The 18,560-nt window shown below is 46.0% G+C and overlaps 2 protein-coding genes across 6 annotated transcripts in view; both read left to right on the top strand.

The window, feature by feature from the left end:
• The window catches only part of METAP1D (methionyl aminopeptidase type 1D, mitochondrial), a 46,663-nt gene extending 32,227 nt beyond the window's left edge, over window positions 1–14,436 (top strand). For 2 of the 4 annotated variants that reach the window (XM_033064668.1, XM_033064666.2), the window contains 5 exons: window positions 895–1,058; window positions 9,458–9,555; window positions 10,162–10,209; window positions 11,080–11,158; window positions 11,291–14,436. In XM_033064668.1, coding sequence (XP_032920559.1) covers window positions 895–1,058; window positions 9,458–9,555; window positions 10,162–10,209; window positions 11,080–11,158; window positions 11,291–11,369 — 468 coding nt within the window. In that variant the 3' untranslated portion in view covers window positions 11,370–14,436. Of the gene's footprint in view, window positions 1–894; window positions 1,059–9,457; window positions 9,556–10,161; window positions 10,210–10,474; window positions 10,591–11,079; window positions 11,159–11,202 lie in introns of those variants that run through there. The other 2 variants (XM_033064669.2, XM_033064670.2) reach the window with 2 other exon arrangements.
• A 561-nt stretch (window positions 14,437–14,997) lies between these two features.
• On the top strand, window positions 14,998–18,450 carry DLX1 (distal-less homeobox 1). Of its 2 annotated transcripts, XM_033064672.2 has the most exons (4): window positions 14,999–15,638; window positions 16,147–16,346; window positions 16,702–16,855; window positions 17,206–18,450. In XM_033064672.2, exons 1-4 carry the CDS (start codon window positions 15,326–15,328, stop codon window positions 17,274–17,276), a joined length of 738 nt encoding a protein of 245 aa, XP_032920563.1. In that variant the 5' UTR covers window positions 14,999–15,325; the 3' UTR covers window positions 17,277–18,450. The 2 variants fall into 2 exon arrangements, with proteins under 2 accessions (XP_032920562.1, XP_032920563.1); XM_033064671.2 differs by having other exon boundaries at window positions 14,998–15,638; window positions 16,702–18,450.
• Window positions 18,451–18,560: the final 110 nt, after the last annotated feature.

Genomic DNA, 18,560 nt, shown 5'->3' with positions numbered 1-18,560 from the left:
TCAATAGTGTGTTGCAGAGCTCCATAGTGCATAGCCAGGATTTCTTGTGTTCCACTGAGAATTTCAGGAGGGATAACATTTAAAACCTATGAAATGTCAAAAAGAAAAGAAAATAAAAGAAAAAAAACAATATGTAATTAATTCAACAGCATGTTTCATTTTCAGAACATGAAATTTTTCAATGCAACAGCAGTACATTTATTCTCTCAAAATTCATCTCTAGAAATCAGAAGTAAAATCCAATGTTAATGCCACATTGTAGCTTAAAAATGAGATTAAAAAAACCTGCAACAGCTGACAGTGGATTTGGTCCATGCTTTCATTGGGGTTTACTCTGGCTGTTGGTAGCAGGGTATAGCTCTCAACTCAGAGCTCCAGCAGGGGCTGACTGCAGGCATTCACCTCCCTGCCAGCCACCAGCAGGTTCCCCGTGCCCATGGCCAGCGCTGGGGCTCAGTCCCTGCCCCTCTGGGGTGCCAGCAGTCCCTGGCTGCAGGGGCTGGAGCCAGGATGAGTGGGCACCTGCCAGTCCCCAAGGCGTGCTTCAGCCCATGCACAGCCCCCACCCATCTTCTCACAGGCAGCCCAGTTATCCTCATGTCCTGTAGCTGAGAGTGTCACTGCCTGGTGCCCTGCTGGGCACTGATGCACCGTTTCTGCTTTTCTTGAATTTTTAATTGGCATCATTGGCAGCCCTTAGGCACCTTGCAGTCTTTCAAGTTGTTTTGGTTTTTTTTTTCTCTGCAATGTTTTGCTTTTCCAGTCTTGCAAATAAAACTTACCTATCTGTTGCAATATATAGCTTGCTTCTAGAAATAATGGATTTAATTAAGACTACATTTTGTTTCTGGATGCAAAATGAGAAAATGTCTTTACATTTCTGCATATATTTAGGTGTATTACAATGGCTACCATGGTGACACTTCGGAAACCTTTTTGGTGGGCAATGTGGATAAATCTGGTGAAAAGTTAGTGGAGGTTGCCAGGAAATGTAGAGATGAAGCAATTGCAGCTTGCAGACCAGGGGCTCCCTTCTCTGTAATTGGAAACACAATCAGGTAAGCCTTATATTGACAAGTAAAAGGAGGGCTGGCAAATGGGACAAAGGTTATTGGTGGTTTGGTATAAAGCTGATGACATGTTTTATGATTCAAAACCATCATTTCAGTCTGATATCAGTATGTGAACTGCCAAGCTATAATGTTGTTCCTTGGGTAAGAGGTATTTTTTTTTAAAGTGAATTACACTAGGGTCAGCAAAGATAACTAGAAAAAGACAAAGATATTCATAAAGTAGATTTAAATTAACAGATGTAATTTGCAGTGGGCTTTTGTCTATTTTTTATTTGTGTGTGACACTACACCACATATGTCTAACAGTGTAAGACAGCTAGAAACCATTGTTTTCATTGAATGTTACAAAGGAATTAGTCAACATAAATAAGCTCTTTGTTTAAAAACTACGAAAATATTTAACTCGAGAGCTTCTGATCTTACAAAGAGCGGTGCCTGCTAACGTCACAGGGAAAAAAGAGCTGACATTCAGAGATTTTTCCCTATTTTGCATCTCTTCTAGCCTTCACGTAAATACAGTCATGACTCTTCTGCTGGTGGCTTTAAATAAAAATGTGTCTTGGTTTTTTGAGGGTACCTATGGATTATTTTAAAATGTTTGCCAAAAGAAAGAAATAGACATATATCATATACATTTCATTAAGCAATACTTCTTCGGACTGCTAATGGTCCCAACAAGCTATTGAATTCATTCTGATTACTTAAAAGCTGCAAGGCTTAGTCATCTTGAAAGGATGCTGCCTTTTTTTTTTTCTTTGTAAATCTTCAAATACTTTAAGAAAAAAAGAAAAGAACGGCAAAATATCAGTTAGATGTATTTATAGCTTTAAAAATATTGTAACAGAGTCTGAATCAAACTTTAGTAAAACCTCTTTGGGTTATATCTGAGAAGCTTTTATTGAAGACTTTGTATAAAATTGTGTTTTTGACAGTTTTAAATTATAGGCTAACTAGCCTGGAGAAAAAGGATAGTGTCTTTCTGTTCTTTCATAGGAAATGTTGAATCAGACCCCTACTGGGAAAAGAAATTTAATGCATATCTCACTATCTTACTGTCCATGAATATAATAAAAGTGAATTCAAAATGTAGTTTTATTTTTGCAAATGGGATGAGTCGATAGATGCACCTCATATTTTTGAACACCTAGGGTTCAACAAATTTACTGGTGGTGCTCTTGCATTTTAACAAAATTTATTCTTGAGTAGAAGGGGGCACGGAACACTGGATTCTTATTCAAGCATTCTATCGAGCTCTGCATTCATGGCTGTGTCTAAAGGGCATGTCAGCCTTTGATTCTCTCTGAGAGGTAATTATCCTTTTCCTGTCACGGAACAACAAATGATAGCTAACTACAGAGGCACATTTGCAGTAGTCACATTCATCAACTGCAGAAAAAAAATTCAATTTAATTGTGCAACACAGCTGCACATAGGCTTTTTGAGCATTTCTGTTGTTCTCCCTGTCTTGCTATTCCTCCCTCCAGATCTATTTTTTAAACTTTTTTTTCTGGTTATTTTTTCTCCCTTTTTGTCTCTTCTTCCATTTTTACTCTCTGTACTTTCTTGTTAAAGTAATTTTCTTTTGTGGCTCTCATTCTTTTTTCCCCATTGAAGGCTATGAATGTAGAAAATTATCACAATTACTCATATAATTGAGCCTCTTTGTAGCAAGTGCAACTCCAGTAGCCTTTCTCCATCATGAAAATGGTTTCATTATAGGGTTTTTCATATTCTCTGACACCATCTACACAGAGGAACAGGCGTGCAGATGAGATGTACTAGGAACAGGGTAGATCAGTAAGGTCACAGTAGGAATAATTAGCTCTGCTATGGAAAGAGCATCTAGGCCTTTTACTGCTACATAAATGTACTGTCCATGGCTTTTAGTCACAAAAAAACTTACTAACAAATGGAGCTCCCGCCTACTACTTTGAAAAAAAGATTTGTATCAACACTACAATTTTCCATCATTAAGACTAATAACACAGAGCCTAGTATACATCAAGGGGAATAAAAAGAAAAATCTCACATTCAAGTGGCGGCTGGGTGCTGACCTTTGTTCCCTTTTTTTGTGTTCAACTTAACTCTTTACAAAAAAGAGCCACACGCCACACCAACATGCAGGTGAACTCCAGCTAGTGCTAGCAAAGCATGGCATTCAGTTGGAAAATCTGATAAATCTCCATGCAGGATAATGCATTTCATTACAGATGCACTACATTAATTCTAGCTGTTTTAAAAAAAAAAAAAAAAAAAAAAGAAAAAGAAAAAGAAAAAGAACAGAGTTGAATGTGACATTGGATTTTTTGCTGTGTTGTTATAGAGGTCAGTTTACTTGCAAAATGTAAATATATAGTCAGTGTCCCCTTTGCAAAGCAGATTAATTGAAGCTAGTAGCTGTTCAAAACTGCATATGAAATTGCAGGTCATTAACTTTATTTCTCAAGATTTTATCATGTTGACAATTTAAATGTGCTGATTTGTTTAGAACTACTTTAACACTCCCTCTACTGAAAGCTCACCTTGGCTTGGTGAAGCTGTGTGTTTCAGGTTGTCATTTGACATTTGCTTGCAGACAGACATATCATACATATATATATGCATCAAATTCTCAGGTTTCACAAGAGTTAGATATTATGAATGCCTGAGAACAAGGACCTACAAGCTGAAAACATTTAGGTCCATCAGAATGGAAATGTGTCTAGGTTTCTTTCATGTTTTTTCTATAAAGGCGCACCAGTCATTTGCCAAATGCATTTTATGCCCAAATAGTGAGAATATTTCCTTTCTACAGTACATCTCAGAATAATTATATCTCGGACTAAGTTTGCAGTCAATATTCTAACATAGTCTTTGTTATGGAAGCTTAATAGCTGACACTGAATGTTTCATTGATAGCAGTTCATTCTCCCATCGGCTACAAGTTACAAATAAAAGATTGCATGGATTAGTGAGTTACTTTGCTTAGAAAAATTTGGGTCTTTGCTAACCTCTTTCTACTGGAAGGCATATCAAAACTATTGATCAGTTTCAGTGTAAATGGAATTGGTCACTATTGTCCATTTTATTCTACCATTTCTGACATTTTCAGACAAAAATATATGTAGTTTGAAATCTGCTTTTTGGACAGTGAGTGCAAGCACATGAAATTGTTATGAGTGTAGAGAGCTGAAGAACTTAAAAGTAATGTTGTTATATAAACCAAATTTGAACTACTACCAAAGAAAACAGTAGTGATGAAAGTATTAATAAATGGTTTAAAATGTTTAACTCATAAGTATATGTTTTGATATTAATTTAGAACAATATAAAGCAGATTTTTAAAAAAATCTGTTTCTATCAGATTATGCACATTTAAACAATAAGTGGCTCAGGCAAAATAAGTCATTTTAATGTCATCTGTGATAGATTTTCCTTGACAGCTACTGTAAATTACAATTACACTGCTTCTCTCTGCACTTGAAAGTAAGCATTGCAATAAATTATCTTTTATTTCAATCCATCATGTCTGCTTTCAGAAACAGAGAACCTCAAATAAAAGTTCAGCACTATTGTAAGAAAAATACAGTAATTTGTGTTCCAGTTTGAAACTAAATGTACCTTTCTTTCAAAAAACAATTGTTGGTTTTCAAAAATATTACTAATTATACCTCAACATTTATTGTCATTATAAGGAATCCCTGAACTTGCGCATTCCCTCAGTCTAGGATTACTATATCAGAAAAAAAACTTGAATATTTTCTCTGTAGAATTTTGTAATTTCTCGAATTAGATACTATGGTACTATTCAAAATAGGTATTTTTATCACAAATAAATATAGTTTAGGATGAGTCTGGTTTCAATACCTCAAAAAAAAAAAAAAGTATTCCATTCAGTGACCATTTTGCTGCTATTATAGCTAAGACAAACATGATTACTTCTAATTAATAAAAAAACCCAACCAGATCCCTACGTAAGAACACGATTATCATGGGGCTGTTACCAGTTTCAGTGTTTCTCAAGTATATTCATTGCCAAGAAGTGTAAGACAAATTTGTTTAACAACTTCAGCCATTCATGTCATGCTGCTCTGTAGGATAAAGTTTCATCCCTGGTAAGAGAAGCTGGCACTGTGGGAGAAGCATCCCTGGCTGAGGATCAATTCACCAGGATGCTCATCCTTGGCAGCAAAGTAATCTGTGCCATCTTGTCCAGTCAGTCAAATTCTTTCTTCCCTTGTGCCACCACAGAGCCCAGAGAGGCAGTGGCTATCAATGCTGAAAATTGTTTCACTTTTTTTTCTTCAGTGAGTGCTAAGAATACTAGACTAGACCTACCTTCAGGAAAAAGTAACAAAATCTGGTAAAAAAAAAAGAAAATGCTCCTCTAGGTGCTCCTAGACAGTATCTGCACAGGACAACCCCCTAAGGAAATTCTTTCAACCTGCTTTTCAGCTTAACAGGAGGGATTTATTACCCAAGAGGTCCTTTGAGGGGAAGCTTGACTGTCGGGGAAAGCTTTCTAGAGAGTCAGTCCTGCCTGTTCGTCCTTTGTGGCAATTTCCCTGTTAGGCTGCTGTCAGGACAGCAATGCATGTCTCCACACTTATCCCTCCTTTCAGAGAATTAGCTGTTGTCTGGCAACATGGGAAGAGGATGCTCAGATGGCAACTGACACCCATCTCTCCTGTCTCCACTCTCCGAAGCATGACACCACCATGTGACAGGCTCTGACAATGGCTTCAGGAGGATAGCTTGGTCCTCAGCGATGTTCCTTTACCAGCCAGGTCGCTGCCAGTCCATCCCAGTGCCAGACACTTGGCCTGGCTTTGCCATCAGCAAAAGAAAAGCAGCACTGCAGCTACTCTTGACTCTGCAACCACTGGGCTGAAACACATGGCAGCAAAACATAAAATCAACTCCCAGGTTCACTAAATAATTATGCATTTAATCCTGCCCAATTCACCTCTGCCCAGGTGCAGATATGCCCAAATATGCAACAAAGATCAATATGTGTGATACTATATGTTGTCAGTGGGTATTTTTGACAGATTCTGAACAATCTTTTTTTTTTTTTCCTCTTGATGCTATCTTGTGAGGTTTACCTCTGTTGCCCCAGCATTTACTCTGGAAATGGTTTGCTGGGATGTGCCCCATCCGAGGGAAACTGGCAGACTGGCACATCCTTTCCTACAGCAGATACCAGGCAGCCCAGCTCAGCCATGCCAACCTCTACCTCCTGCCTTCATTGCTTTCCCACTTGCAATCAGGGCTCCTCCAGCTGTCTAAGCTTACGCTGCCTGTCTGCAAGAAGCATCTGATGAAGTTGGGGCTGCAATCTTGTGACATTGTCTTATGGGAAAGCCGCAAAGAGAGGCCACCCTGACAGGTTCTGAACTGGGCAGTGAGACAGTGAGACCAAAATGCTGAGCTGTTGTCAGCAACAAATGGTAAATGTGTGCAAAAATACTCCACTCCCTGGCATCTTGATTTTTTAATCAGATTCCACAGCCTGGGAGTCCTGGAGACTGAAGAGGCTGACCGAAACCAATAGTTCAATTCACTCTTCTCAGAGCTGTTTCAAAGTTAAAACCAACATGTACATTTACAGGATTACTTTTGCAAGTTGTAGTTAGGATTAACAGCTTTGTTTTGTTATGAAAGCTGGGTGTTTTGTTGTGACTCCACAAGGATATAAGAGCCAAAGTGAAGCTAGTGGTTGTGGAGAGGACCTTCTGAAGTGCATGCAGGTACTAAAACCAGATTGAAAGTGGCTGAGTTTCATACCTGCAACTTACTTTCTGTGTGTCACTTCAGGTCTGTTCACCGTGTTACATTTTATGTCGAGATTCCCGAGGCTCTGTGTGTAAACAAGAGGGAAGAAGGAGGGGCACCGTGTCTGTCAGGGTAGATGTCAAAGCCCTGTGAGCTCCAGGATCCCCTCTTTTGATCACAGACAGTAGCCACTGAAGTGCTGATGCTAACAGAGCTGTTTTCAAGCCGTTTGGCAAGAAAGTGTTAGAATTCATCATTGAGATGCATATGAACCATTTCTTTGATTGCATGAGGACCGGATACTGTTGTAACACTGCCTTCTGTGTGCCCCGGTGCTTGTGCGCTTGGTGCCCAACATGCTGCTCCTGCTGCTACTGCCACCGTCCTTGGCAGCAGCTAAAATGCTGAGGCTGGAGCTTCCCCTGCTCATTGGAAAGTATGTAGCTGTGATGCTCAGAATAGCTGCTCAGAGAGAAACTATTTCTGTCTTGCTACAGAACATGAATTTTTCTGGAAGAAAAAATCCTGTAGTAATGCAAAAAATGACCATGTGCTGTCAGTAGTCAGGGATGCCATGAAAGGACATCAGCAAAGCTGAACAGTTAGTGTGGTTGTTTATGATTTGCAAAAAGACTGGCAGAAAAAGATGAAAGAAAACCTTATCAGGTGTTGCATGGATGGTTTCTCCCATCTCTCTTCAGAGAATCACTTCACTCATATGGGAATCATCATCTGCATTGCTCTGGGTGTGGTCACTGGAGATCTTGGATTTTGTGTATGTTTCTGAGGAATCTGGTTTTCTAACTCATTGCTATTCCCTGTACTTCTTGCTTGGCCTTCAGCAGCATCATAGCCAGCAAGCCAAGTCTCTGACCCAGATATGGGAGAGCATGATAGAGAGGCAGGGGAGAAAGTATTTTCCATCTCTTGTAGGACTTCTCATTGCATAATCTTTCATGATTTTTTTCAAAATAACTGATGTATAAAGTTTATATATGTATAAATTATTTATAAAGCTTGGGGTTTGAGTGCAAACAAATGAAGCCCCGATTTCTAGCTTTATTGGTAATCCTCTTTGCCAGTATTTTGTAGTTTGGGGGTGACTAAACCTGAAATTTTCTTTCTTCTTCAGAATTAATGAAGGATTGTGATGAGTCTTTATATCATGTAAAAGGTAATATACGAATCCTGTTAAACATGTTCTAAGGTCTGAACACTGCAGCATTATAACCAACTCTACTCTCTCACTGCTGTTTTACTGTGGTGGAGCATCATGTCCCTCAATTGAGTGGCATTAAATTCTGGGATGATGGCCACTGGAGCCAGCACTGCAGTCTGTGGAGCTTGATGTGCAAAGGGGATTACTTTGTACAGCAAGCTGAGACCACTTTGCACATGAATAAAAGCTACCCCATGGGGATTAACAGGCTTTAATTTCTACAACAGCTTTACCTTTAGTTGAGTTTCTTAACTTTTTCAGCTTTCCACCTGTAGTGAAACTGTGAGAGAGTATTTCCTAAGACGTAAATACAGACAAACCTGAAGTTCTTCAGTGCCTACCTTCATTCAAATAAGCAAATGAAACTTGTAATGTTATAGGCAAAATCTCTTCAGGCTAGGTGCCTTCCTCTCTTGCTCCTGTTTGATTTTAGAAATAGGATGGGGATGATATGCAGGGACAAGGGTAACTTTCTTGTCACTTCTAATCCATCTCCAGATCTTTATGAATCTCTGCATTTTTTTTGGTTTGGATATGGACAGGCCTCCTGGCTGAGCTGCCTCAAATCACTCTACCCACCACTGCTTGAGTATGGGGAGTGCTTGAAAGTGAAGCCTGCAGACATGGGGTGGGCCAGCAGCCAGAGGATACCCTATGTATCTCCAGTTTTGGAGAACTGGGATAGGAATTTGCTTTCCTACCATGGGATCAGTGCCCAGCCGTAGTCCTGCAGGCAGTTCTCAAGAAATGCTTCTCCCTGAGGCAGGCCGTGAAAGGCAGGGCACATCACGCAGGCAGAACCAAAACACTGTAATTGTTAGGATTTGGCTTTGCCTCTGTGGCAATAGGTTCATTAGAAATACATTGTTATATAGCATAAATGTATTTGCTGGACTTTAAATTGGATTTTATACTAAAAGTTTGAAGTATTATGAAAGTGAAGTAGTAGGGCTCTTAGTTCTCCCTATTGGCAGCACGAGCTTCTTCTGCAAGGAAACCTGGTTCAGGCTCCTGGTTGTGCAGCCCAGCACAGACTCTGCACTTGCAGAAGACTCCAGAGAGGCTGCAGTTTGGTACGGTGCTGGGGCCTTGGCAACTTGAGCTGTGCCATCTTAAAATGAGTTCCCAGTGTGCTTGTGGAAAAGGTTACCCTCCATGAAGCAGGGAAGCAACACACTGCCGTTTTACCTAGACAGCAGGGCTGGCACGGGAACTGCCAGCCTCTGTTGGCAGGCATGTTAACTCTGAAACCTAACAATGGCTCAGCCATGCTCGCTTCAATGACTGCCTTTCGGAACGGTGGCAAAGTGGTGACCTAGTGTCGGTAGCAACGCGGTAGCAGGGGCTGGGGCCGTCTAGCAAGGGTGGTGGTGAGGACACGCACCCTGATGGGTCCTGTTTGCCCCCGCAGCTCCGTGGCATGGCAAAGTGGCTTCCAGGTCTGCCCCTTCTTCGTCGGCCATGGCATCGGGTCGTACTTTCACGGGCACCCCGAGGTGTGGCACCACGGTAAGTGGCCCGCGCCCACCGGGCCTGTCTCCCCCCGCTCCGCCCGGGCGATGAGAGGGCTCCGGGGAGGGGGAGAGGGAGGGCGGTGAAGCGAGCAGAGCCCCACACACACATACACACCCCCACGCACGCTGCCGGTCCGGCGGGGCGGGGGATGCCGCTGGGGAGATTAAATCGCTGGGAAGCTGGAGGGCATCCCCGGCCTCATTTTCTGAGGGTCGCGGGGGTATTTTTGAGGACGAGTCGCTGGTTAATGGAGCTGTCGGGGCAGCTGAGCGCCGCGGTCCGCCCCCCCCGCCCGCTCCGGGCGGCAGCCGCCGTGTCCCGCGCCTCCGCATCCCGCCCGCGCCCCAGCCACGCCAGCAAAGTTTGTCACGGGGCAAAGAAAAATCTCTGCTAGAAGATTAAAGCTCCTGGCCTGGACGGAGCCGCCGTCGGGCGGTCTCGCTGCGGCTGCGGTGGGATCGCTTTCGGCGGGTGCTCCAGCTCATCAGCGGGGCTCGGGTGCCCAGTACCTGCGAGCTAAAAAGGGGTTTAAACAAAGGGTTTGGTTGCGTTCTCTTAAAAAAAAAAATGCATAAACGCGGTTTTTTTTTTCTTTTGTAGCCAATGACAGTGATTTGTTAATGGAAGAGGGAATGGCGTTCACAATAGGTTAGTAACTCTCTGCTATGGTTTTCTACTAAAAAGCACACGCGGAACAGCCCAGATCTGTAACATTTCTTTATTGGGATATAAAAATAACCGTGCAGACAGGGGGACGTCGGTGAGCTTGACCTTTTAGGAAATAGATTAAAATATAATTTTAAAAATGCATTAGAAACTATTTGGATTAAATAATTTTCAAATTACAGGTTTAAAGAATGAAATATTAATTATAAATTTTGCTAGTATTTGACTTATATTTTTGGCAAGGCAGAGACTCTGCCAGCACAGTTGATTTGAGGAGGGTGAGAAGGATGCGAACGTGTCCCCGAAGCCGAGCAGCCTGGTGGCACTTAGTCATTCGCTGCCTGCCAGAGCTGCTGTTGAGTTTGGGGACTGCGGCGGCGGTAACCAGCGCAGCCTCGCCCCGCAGACTGATCGTGCTCACTTCCAGTCGTGGAGAACTGCTGGGGGAAAAGCCTTCTTTCTCACTGTGTGGCTAAATGGCACGGCAATTAGAGGGAAATAAGAAAATTGTTGTTTTGCTGATTTAATGAACATTTTAAGCCTGTTTAAAAAATTCAAATATTTAAAACTATCTATTGTTTATAAATGTGGTTGGTGCTTTGGTTATTACCCACACGGTCTTAATTAAAGCTTGATTAAAATTCCATGCTTTTACAAAAGAGGAATGGGCAACTTCCTACCTTGCTATTTTGTCTTCCCTTTTAGTTCACATTTTAGTGTGTCAAGAGAATGCCAGCCCAGGGAGATGGGACCTGTGTGGAAGGGGAGATACCTGCTGGGATACCCCCCCTTTCTTCCTTGTTTCACAATCCACACAGGAGTGCAACTAACATTTTGTTTTTCTTGCTGCAGAGCCAATAATAATGGAAGGATCCCCTGAATTTAAGATTCTGGAGGATAAATGGACTGCAATTTCTGTAGATAATAAAAGGTGCCTGATTTTTTTTTTTTTTTTTTTTTTTTGTATTTCCTAAGACGTGGAATTCATCATTGACAGCCCCAAACCCCCAAACAGTTGAGTTTCCGGGCATGGTGAATCATAACTGCTAAATGTGAATTTCAGATCGGCCCAATTTGAACATACCCTTGTGATTACCTCAGAGGGAGCAGAAATCCTCACTAAACTGGTGGAAGAAGCCTAAAGATGGACCAAGGAATGGAGAGACTTGCTGTACTTCTGGGATTTCAAGTTTCACTTGGGACAGAGAAGAGGTTTCTGTAATTTCTGAGAGGAATGGGTGTTGCGTAAGTCACTCTAGGGGACAGAAAAAGCAATTTGAGAGGTTGGCTCTAGACATAGTTCTTTCTGTGTATTACCTGGTGAGTATTTAATAAAAGTCCTTAGGTTTTTTGTGACCCTTGGAGCAATCAAGTACAGTCTACAAGTGGCAAAGGGTTTGGGTTATTCGGGATTAGAGGCAGAAAGTGGCTTCCCTCTCTTCCAAATCCTATGTGGGATAAATAGATATCAGATGATACAGTCTTTAAGCAGCTGAGAGGACAGAGAAACATAGCATTTTCCCTTTATAGCTGAGGTATGGAGTCAATTTGTCTTCATTGTAATTAACACAGTGCTGTTTCCCAGGCTGTAGCTTCTACTAGGATGGGAAAAAGTTTCCCGAGAGTGTCAGGCAGAGGGAGCAGACTCCTCCCAGCATCATTCCCAGCAGAAATCCCCTGCTTTTTGCCTCTTTTTACACAGCACAAAAAGTGATTAAAAATGAGATGCAAAGCACGCCTCTCTGGGGATCAATAATTGCCCTGCTTGAAGAATTAGCCAGTTTGGGGTAATCACTGCTCTGTGGTGCCCATGTTAGTTAAGGGGGAGGCACTCTGCGGTTTAAGCATTTTATGGAGGCAGAGGAGTTTACAGTCCGGGAGATGAGCCCTGACTCCTGCACAGAGTTTGGAACCGATGGAGCTCCGGGTCTCACTCGACCCTTTGCTCTCTGCAATCCTGTCCTGGGGCTGCCAGGGCTGCAGGGATTGATTTGCAATTTAGCCAGTTGCTGACTGTCCTGTGGGACTATATAGGTCTGGCATTCGTATTTGGAGGCTACCAGAGCAGGACCTGGGCTTGTGAAACATGAGATAGCCTTGTAGATAATTAAAGGACTTCCAAAAGTTCCCCAGGCCCATGGCAACAGTGGTGCAGTTTGGTACAAAGAACTTGCCCCTCACTGCAGGCAGATGGGGTCGCTTGCTGAGGGCTGGCCAGTTGCACATTCAGGCAACCAGAGTGGCTCAGCTCTGGTACCCTCAGTGGTCCTGGGCAGAACTAAACTGATTTCTTACAGCTTTACTCTGCTGTTTGCTTTCATTCAAGTACAGTGAGCTCTCAGCTCTAATAGTTTCTAACAGCAGCTTTTCAAAAAGCAGAGACCCCCCTCCCAGAATACAGCTAACACCACAGGGCAGCTACTCAGCTTCATCCTCCCCTGGAGGAGCTTGGAAGGCCATAAAACCTGCAAAACAAATGATGCAGCCAAGTTTACAAATATGCAGAGATTAAACAATGTGAAGGACAAGTCGGCATTGGCTGGAGGGGCATGTATTTTGTTCCATTACATTCCATCGCCCAGCAGCACTGCCCCTTCTGAGGGGCACTGGGGGCAGCTGGGTGTCCGGCGCATCCCGGAGGCGCACCAGAGGCACCTCCCGTGGATTTTGGCCGCGCCGGGAGCTCCTGGATAGCAGCGCAGGTGCCAAGCTTCTCACCATCGTCTGCCCTCTGCCTCCTGTCCTGCTCTTACCGCGGCGTGGGATGAGGCGGGAGCGGGGCAACCAGGAGCAGGGAGCCCCCCGCAGCCCGTCGTGGGGGGACTGCCGGCAGCTCCTGGTAATCACTGCGCTCGGGGTCCCACCGGTAACTCTGGTGGGACTGCGAGTTTTACCGGCCGTTGCGGAGGCATTGATAGCGCACCTTTGTAATCCTAATTACGAACGGGCCTTTACAGATGTCTCGACTGTTCGGGGACAGCCAGCGCCTTGCACAAGCCCGTCCTACAGAAGGTCTTGCCGGGCCAGCACGACGAGAGTCCCGAGGTGGCAATAGCTCCCGCGGGGTCAGGTCGCCCTGTGGCCGCGGCCCCTCCGCGCCCGCCGAAGCCGCGCTGACCGGGGCCAGCAATGCACGGAGGGGCGGGGGCCCTGCTCCGCAGGATGGGTGCGAGCAGAGCCTCACCGACCAGTCCGCGGGGTATTGGTGGGTTGGAGGGACTGTGGTCCGCCCGAGACTGCCTGTGTCCGGCCGATCGGAGGAGAAGACAGCAGCCCCTGCGGACGCCGAGTGGCCTCCCCTCTCTCAGTTGTCAGGCTGAGGCGGCGAAGGTGCCAGCGCTGCCGGGGCGCCCTGTTCCCTACCCAGTCAAGCTCGCTGACCCGGGTGGTCACTTCCATGGCCAGGAGGGCAGAGCTGGCTGCCGGGGAGACCGCGTGCGTGCTGAAACACCGCCGCTGCCCCTTCTGCCCCAAGCTTCGGAGAGTTAGTGAGAATGAACTTTTCGTATTGCGAGCAAAGAAAAACAAAACCCAAAACACTGTAAAGAAAAAAAAAAAAAAAACGGGGGAGGGAAGGAGGTGAAAGAGTCGTTAGGAAACGGGCAATTAAAACCGACAGAGCCGCTAATGAAAGGGAAAAAAAAAAAAAAAAGGCCAGGAGCAGAGGGGCTCGGTTGTGCCAGCTTTGCACAGTCTGGGGCCGGCTGCTTCAAGGGCCGTCGCTGCCCGAAGGAGCCTGAACACTATGCGGGCTCTGCCGGGGTGCCCCAGCCCCGCTGCCGGCGCTAATACGTCTAACGACATCAACGCTGCGATTTGTTTTGAATATTCACTTTTATTGGTGTTCCCCCTTTGCCAAAATGTGCTTGATTACATAGATGTAGTGCCGTGATAACTGCGCACCCTAGACAGCCTAGGTGTAACCGGGAAAGTTCAGCCCAGGCCAGATCAAATCCCAGGCTGTTTAATGCTGGAAGGCTGCATGTTGCTATTAGTGTTAAATATATGGCTAATTATGCGTATGAAAATTAAACATCAGTGTTATGCTAATGGGGCCGCCTTCAGCTGTGGATCAGAGCACTTGAGACTAGCATTTAATCAAATGAATCAGTAACTAATACATCTGCACGTGTGAACTTTCACAAGATCATTTTCCTGTTACAGTCACACCGCAGAATTATGAAAGAAATAATTATCAACACTTTCTAATTATCTAGCAAAGTAATTTGGGATTCATCGTGGGCTTTCTGGGGAGGATCTCCTAAGTCCCACCTCATTTACCGCTCACACACGCGGAAGTTTTCATTTTAAGCTCAAATGCGCCGTTGGGCCCATTCAGGGCGATTTTCTTTGGTTGGATTGCCTTTTTCCTTTTAAAACAATGACGGCGGCAGCCGGGCGGCGCTGGGACCCGCGGGCCGAGAGCCCCTGCGCGCCCGCGGAGTGCGCGCGGCCTGGCGGGCGGGGGCCGCTCGCTTTGTCCGCGGGTCCCGCCGCCGTCTGCCGGAGCGGGCCGGCCAGCTGCAAGAACCCCTGCAGCCCGCCGAGGCCGGCGGAGCACGGCTGCTGTCCCCTTCGCGGCGAGGGGCGGAGAAGGGCGGAGGGGGTTGTGGCGCCTTCCGCCGAGCTCCGGCTCGGCGCTCTCGGTCGCCGGCGGCGGAGCGGGCGGCCCGAGGTGGGCGCGGGCTCCCCGGCGGCTCCATGCCGGGGCCGGCCGGCAGCGGGGCGGGCGTGCGGCCGCCGCCGGCGCTCGGGCAGGCGCGGCGCTGCCAGCCCGGCTCTCCGCGCTCACCGGGGTCCGGGCGAGCCCCGAGCGCCTCGGACCAATCCAAAGCGATTATGCAAGACGGCGGACCAATCAGCTCCGCCGTCTCATGAATATTCATAGACTTGGCTGAGTCAAAGCTTTTAGGCGAGTTTGTGTAGATCTACAGCATCATGCTTAGACTTTTCAAAGAGACAAACTCCATTTTCTTATGAATGGAAAGTGAAAAACCCTGTTTCGCTTAAATTGGGTTCTTTCCTGTCCTGAGAAACACAACAGACCCCAAAAAGGCAAGCTGAAGAGAGAGCACACACACAGACCAAGCGACAAGAAATGACCATGACTACCATGCCAGAGAGTCTAAATAGCCCCGTCTCAGGGAAGGCTGTCTTTATGGAGTTTGGGCCGCCCAGCCAGCAAATGTCTCCTTCTCCCATGTCCCACGGACACTATTCCATGCACTGTTTACACTCAGCGGGCCACTCTCAGCCTGACAGCTCGTACAGCACAGCTTCGTCCTTCTCCCGACCGCTGGGCTACCCCTATGTGAACTCGGTCAGCAGCCACTCGAGCAACCCCTACATCAGTTCAGTGCAGTCCTACCCCAACAGCTCCAGCCTGACTCAGACCCGGTTAGAGGAGACAGGTAGGTGCACTCGGCTTTGGGGAGGGGGGGAGGGGAGGAGGGAAGGCAAGGCGGGAGGGAGGGTGTTGTATTTAAAAAAATCTATCTGGGGAAAAAATTAAATTAAATTACAAAATATTAGTCAAGAGAGGCTGAGGATCGCAAGGGACCAATACACAGAGCACACAATGCTTGGCTAGAAAAGAAACCAACCCAGATGTGCACGTATTAGTCTTCGTAATTATTTATTGCGTAGTGCTATAAACAATGTATGCAATTAAGGGTAATTAAACCTAAACTGCAGCCTGTAAAAATAGCAAACTTTCTCTGGGAAGAAGCCTGGGCTGCCATAATCGCCCGGAGCCTTTGTTAGCGTTACTCGAGCTTCACTTTTCTTCCTTCTCATTATTGTTATTGTTGATGTTGCTGTTGTTATTGTTACTGCTGCTGCTGCTGCTATTACTGTTACTGCTATTATTGCTATTGCTGCTATTATTATTATTTATTCTGCATCGTTTGTTGTTTGTAGGGGCCGAATCGGAGAAAAGCACTGTGGTTGAAGGAGGGGAAGTTCGCTTTAATGGGAAAGGGAAAAAAATCCGCAAACCCAGGACTATTTACTCCAGTTTGCAGCTACAGGCTTTGAACAGGAGGTTCCAGCAGACTCAGTACCTGGCTCTCCCCGAAAGAGCCGAGCTCGCAGCATCGCTGGGACTCACCCAGACCCAGGTACAGCTCCGACAGAGCCGGCCCCTCTCCTGTGTCCCTTCGGTGTCCGCACCGTCGGCGTGGGAGACCACACGCGCAATGCACACGGGTCACAGCCGCGGGCAACGGGGCGACACCCGTCCCTCCACGGGGCGCTGCCGGCGCTGTGGAAGCCCCCGCAGAGCCCGCTGGAGTGGGCCCAGGAGGCTCCTGCTGGGTGGCTTGGCGTCACAAAATAACACAGCAATCGTGGGGGGAATGAGGGCGAGAAGCTGGGGGGCCGCCGCGTGGGGGGGTCCGTCGTGCCCTGGGAGGGATGGGGAGATGCTGGACCGTACCGAAGGATGCTGAGCTCTGCCCCATTCCCCTTTTGCAGGTGAAAATTTGGTTTCAGAACAAGCGCTCCAAATTCAAGAAGCTGATGAAGCAAGGAGGGGCCGCCCTGGAGAGCAGCGCCTTGACCAACGGCAGGGCTCTCTCGGGCAGCTCGCCACCCGTGCCTCCAGTGTGGAATACCACCTCCGCCTCCGGTAAGGCCTCGTCGGGGACCCCGGGCACCTACATCCCCAGCTACACGTCGTGGTATCCTTCGGCCCACCAAGAAGCTATGCAGCAGCCGCAACTGATGTGATTATATATACGTTTTCCCCTAACGCAAGCCCTATTGGTCCCAAAAAGAATTTAAATTATTACGGGGGAAAAAAAACAAAAAAACCAAACAAAACAACAAACTAAATCAAATAAAAGGAAAGGGGGGGAAAAGAGAGGGGAAGAGAGAGAGAATTTTTTAAAAACGCAAACAAAAATACAAAAAACAAAAAACAAAAACGCAAAAGAAACTCGAGCAAACAAACAAACAGGAGGTCTCTTGCCCATCCAGCCATTAGGACGCTGCACGGTAGCTCGGTGCAGGAGAGCACAGATGTGATGCGGGCCGGTTCCCACTGCTGACAGCTGACGGAGCGGCCCCGAGCACGGCACAACAGCCTGGGAGCAGAGCGAGCGCCGGCCGCGGCTTTGTGGGACAATCAGAAAAAGATGTCTGGGGGGCGGGGAAGCCCTCTCCTCTGTCCTGTCTGTCTGTCTGTGTCTGTTGAAATGTAGGTCATTTATTTACTACCCCGATCTGACGGTCTCTTCAATTGCAAGGGGGAAGGAAGCTGTACAATTTACCAGATCTTCTTTCCCGCGATATTTTCTGTACCTTTCACTATCCATCTGTATATTTTTTTTGTTGTTGTTAAAAGGGGAAGACAGGGGGTTTATTTATTGATTTAAATTACCACTATGAGAGTGCTAGAAACAAACTCAGATTGCTGAGTGTACTGCTTGGACGCACAGTTTAAACAAAACCACAGACGGTCCGTCGTCCCGTCCCGTCCCACCCCCCCCTTCACCCCGAATAAATCACCACGAGGGAAGGATGCGATTTTAACTTTTACAATAACTTTCATACTTCACTGGTGTGGAGAGTTTTGGTCCGAATGATTTGCATTTCTCGCGTATTTAACAAAGGAAATAAATGCACATTGTTTGGTAGTCTGAAGTGGAATTGCAGCAGCTGCCGGCGCTTTGCTGAGGTGAAGCAAAGCGCAGAGGACGGAACGAGGGCCCGGAGGGCGGCGGGGGGGACCCACCGGGAGGGCGGGCGGGCGGGCACACCCGCACAGTCCCGGCGCGGCCTCTCCGCGCAAAGCCGGCCCGAAGTCGAAATGCACAAACCGACGTGCAGGAGCTACTCGCTGTACATATTTTATTCTTTATTATTATTATTATTATTATTATTGTTCTGTAAACATGTTGCACAAATTTAGCCTCTTTTAATTATTATTATTACTATTATTATTATTATTATTATTTCCGTTCTGTTTCGTGTGGCTGTAAACATGATGCTTTGTGTACTGAGATCTTGACATTTTACTTGTGAAATTCCGAAAATGTGATAAACTGAGTTCGGCTGTGTTTAGTGTTCTATATGTCAAAGTTTAGTTTTATATTGAGAATGTTAACTTATTGCTTTGTATCTGGGGGAAGAAATGGAAAACAAAAACAAACACACAAATCTTTGTACATAAGTTATAAAGTTTCTTTGAGACAGTAAAATTATGGTTTGGAAAAAGAGACACGCATGCTCCCTATCTCGTACCGCGGCCGGGAGCGGGGTCCGGGCCAGGCTCCGCGCTCCGCGGCGGCGCAGCGGTGGCAATAACCACCGGGAGGCGAGACGGAGGAGCG

Source organism: Catharus ustulatus, chromosome 7, assembly GCF_009819885.2.
Source record: "Catharus ustulatus isolate bCatUst1 chromosome 7, bCatUst1.pri.v2, whole genome shotgun sequence".
Lineage (NCBI taxonomy): Eukaryota > Metazoa > Chordata > Aves > Passeriformes > Turdidae > Catharus > Catharus ustulatus.
Note: the sequence above shows the minus strand (reverse complement) of the source record. Positions and strands in the feature narration are given on the sequence as shown.

Excerpts from the sequence above, each read along its gene's own strand:
- DLX1 (XM_033064671.2), top strand. The coding sequence starts at position 15,326 with ATGACCATGACTACCATGCCAGAGAGTCTAAATAGCCCCGTCTCAGGG. Across the intron at positions 15,639-16,146 it reads GACCCGGTTAGAGGAGACAG|GGGCCGAATCGGAGAAAAGC; the intron begins GTAGGTGCACTC and ends TGTTGTTTGTAG. Across the intron at positions 16,347-16,701 it reads TGGGACTCACCCAGACCCAG|GTGAAAATTTGGTTTCAGAA; the intron begins GTACAGCTCCGA and ends CCCCTTTTGCAG.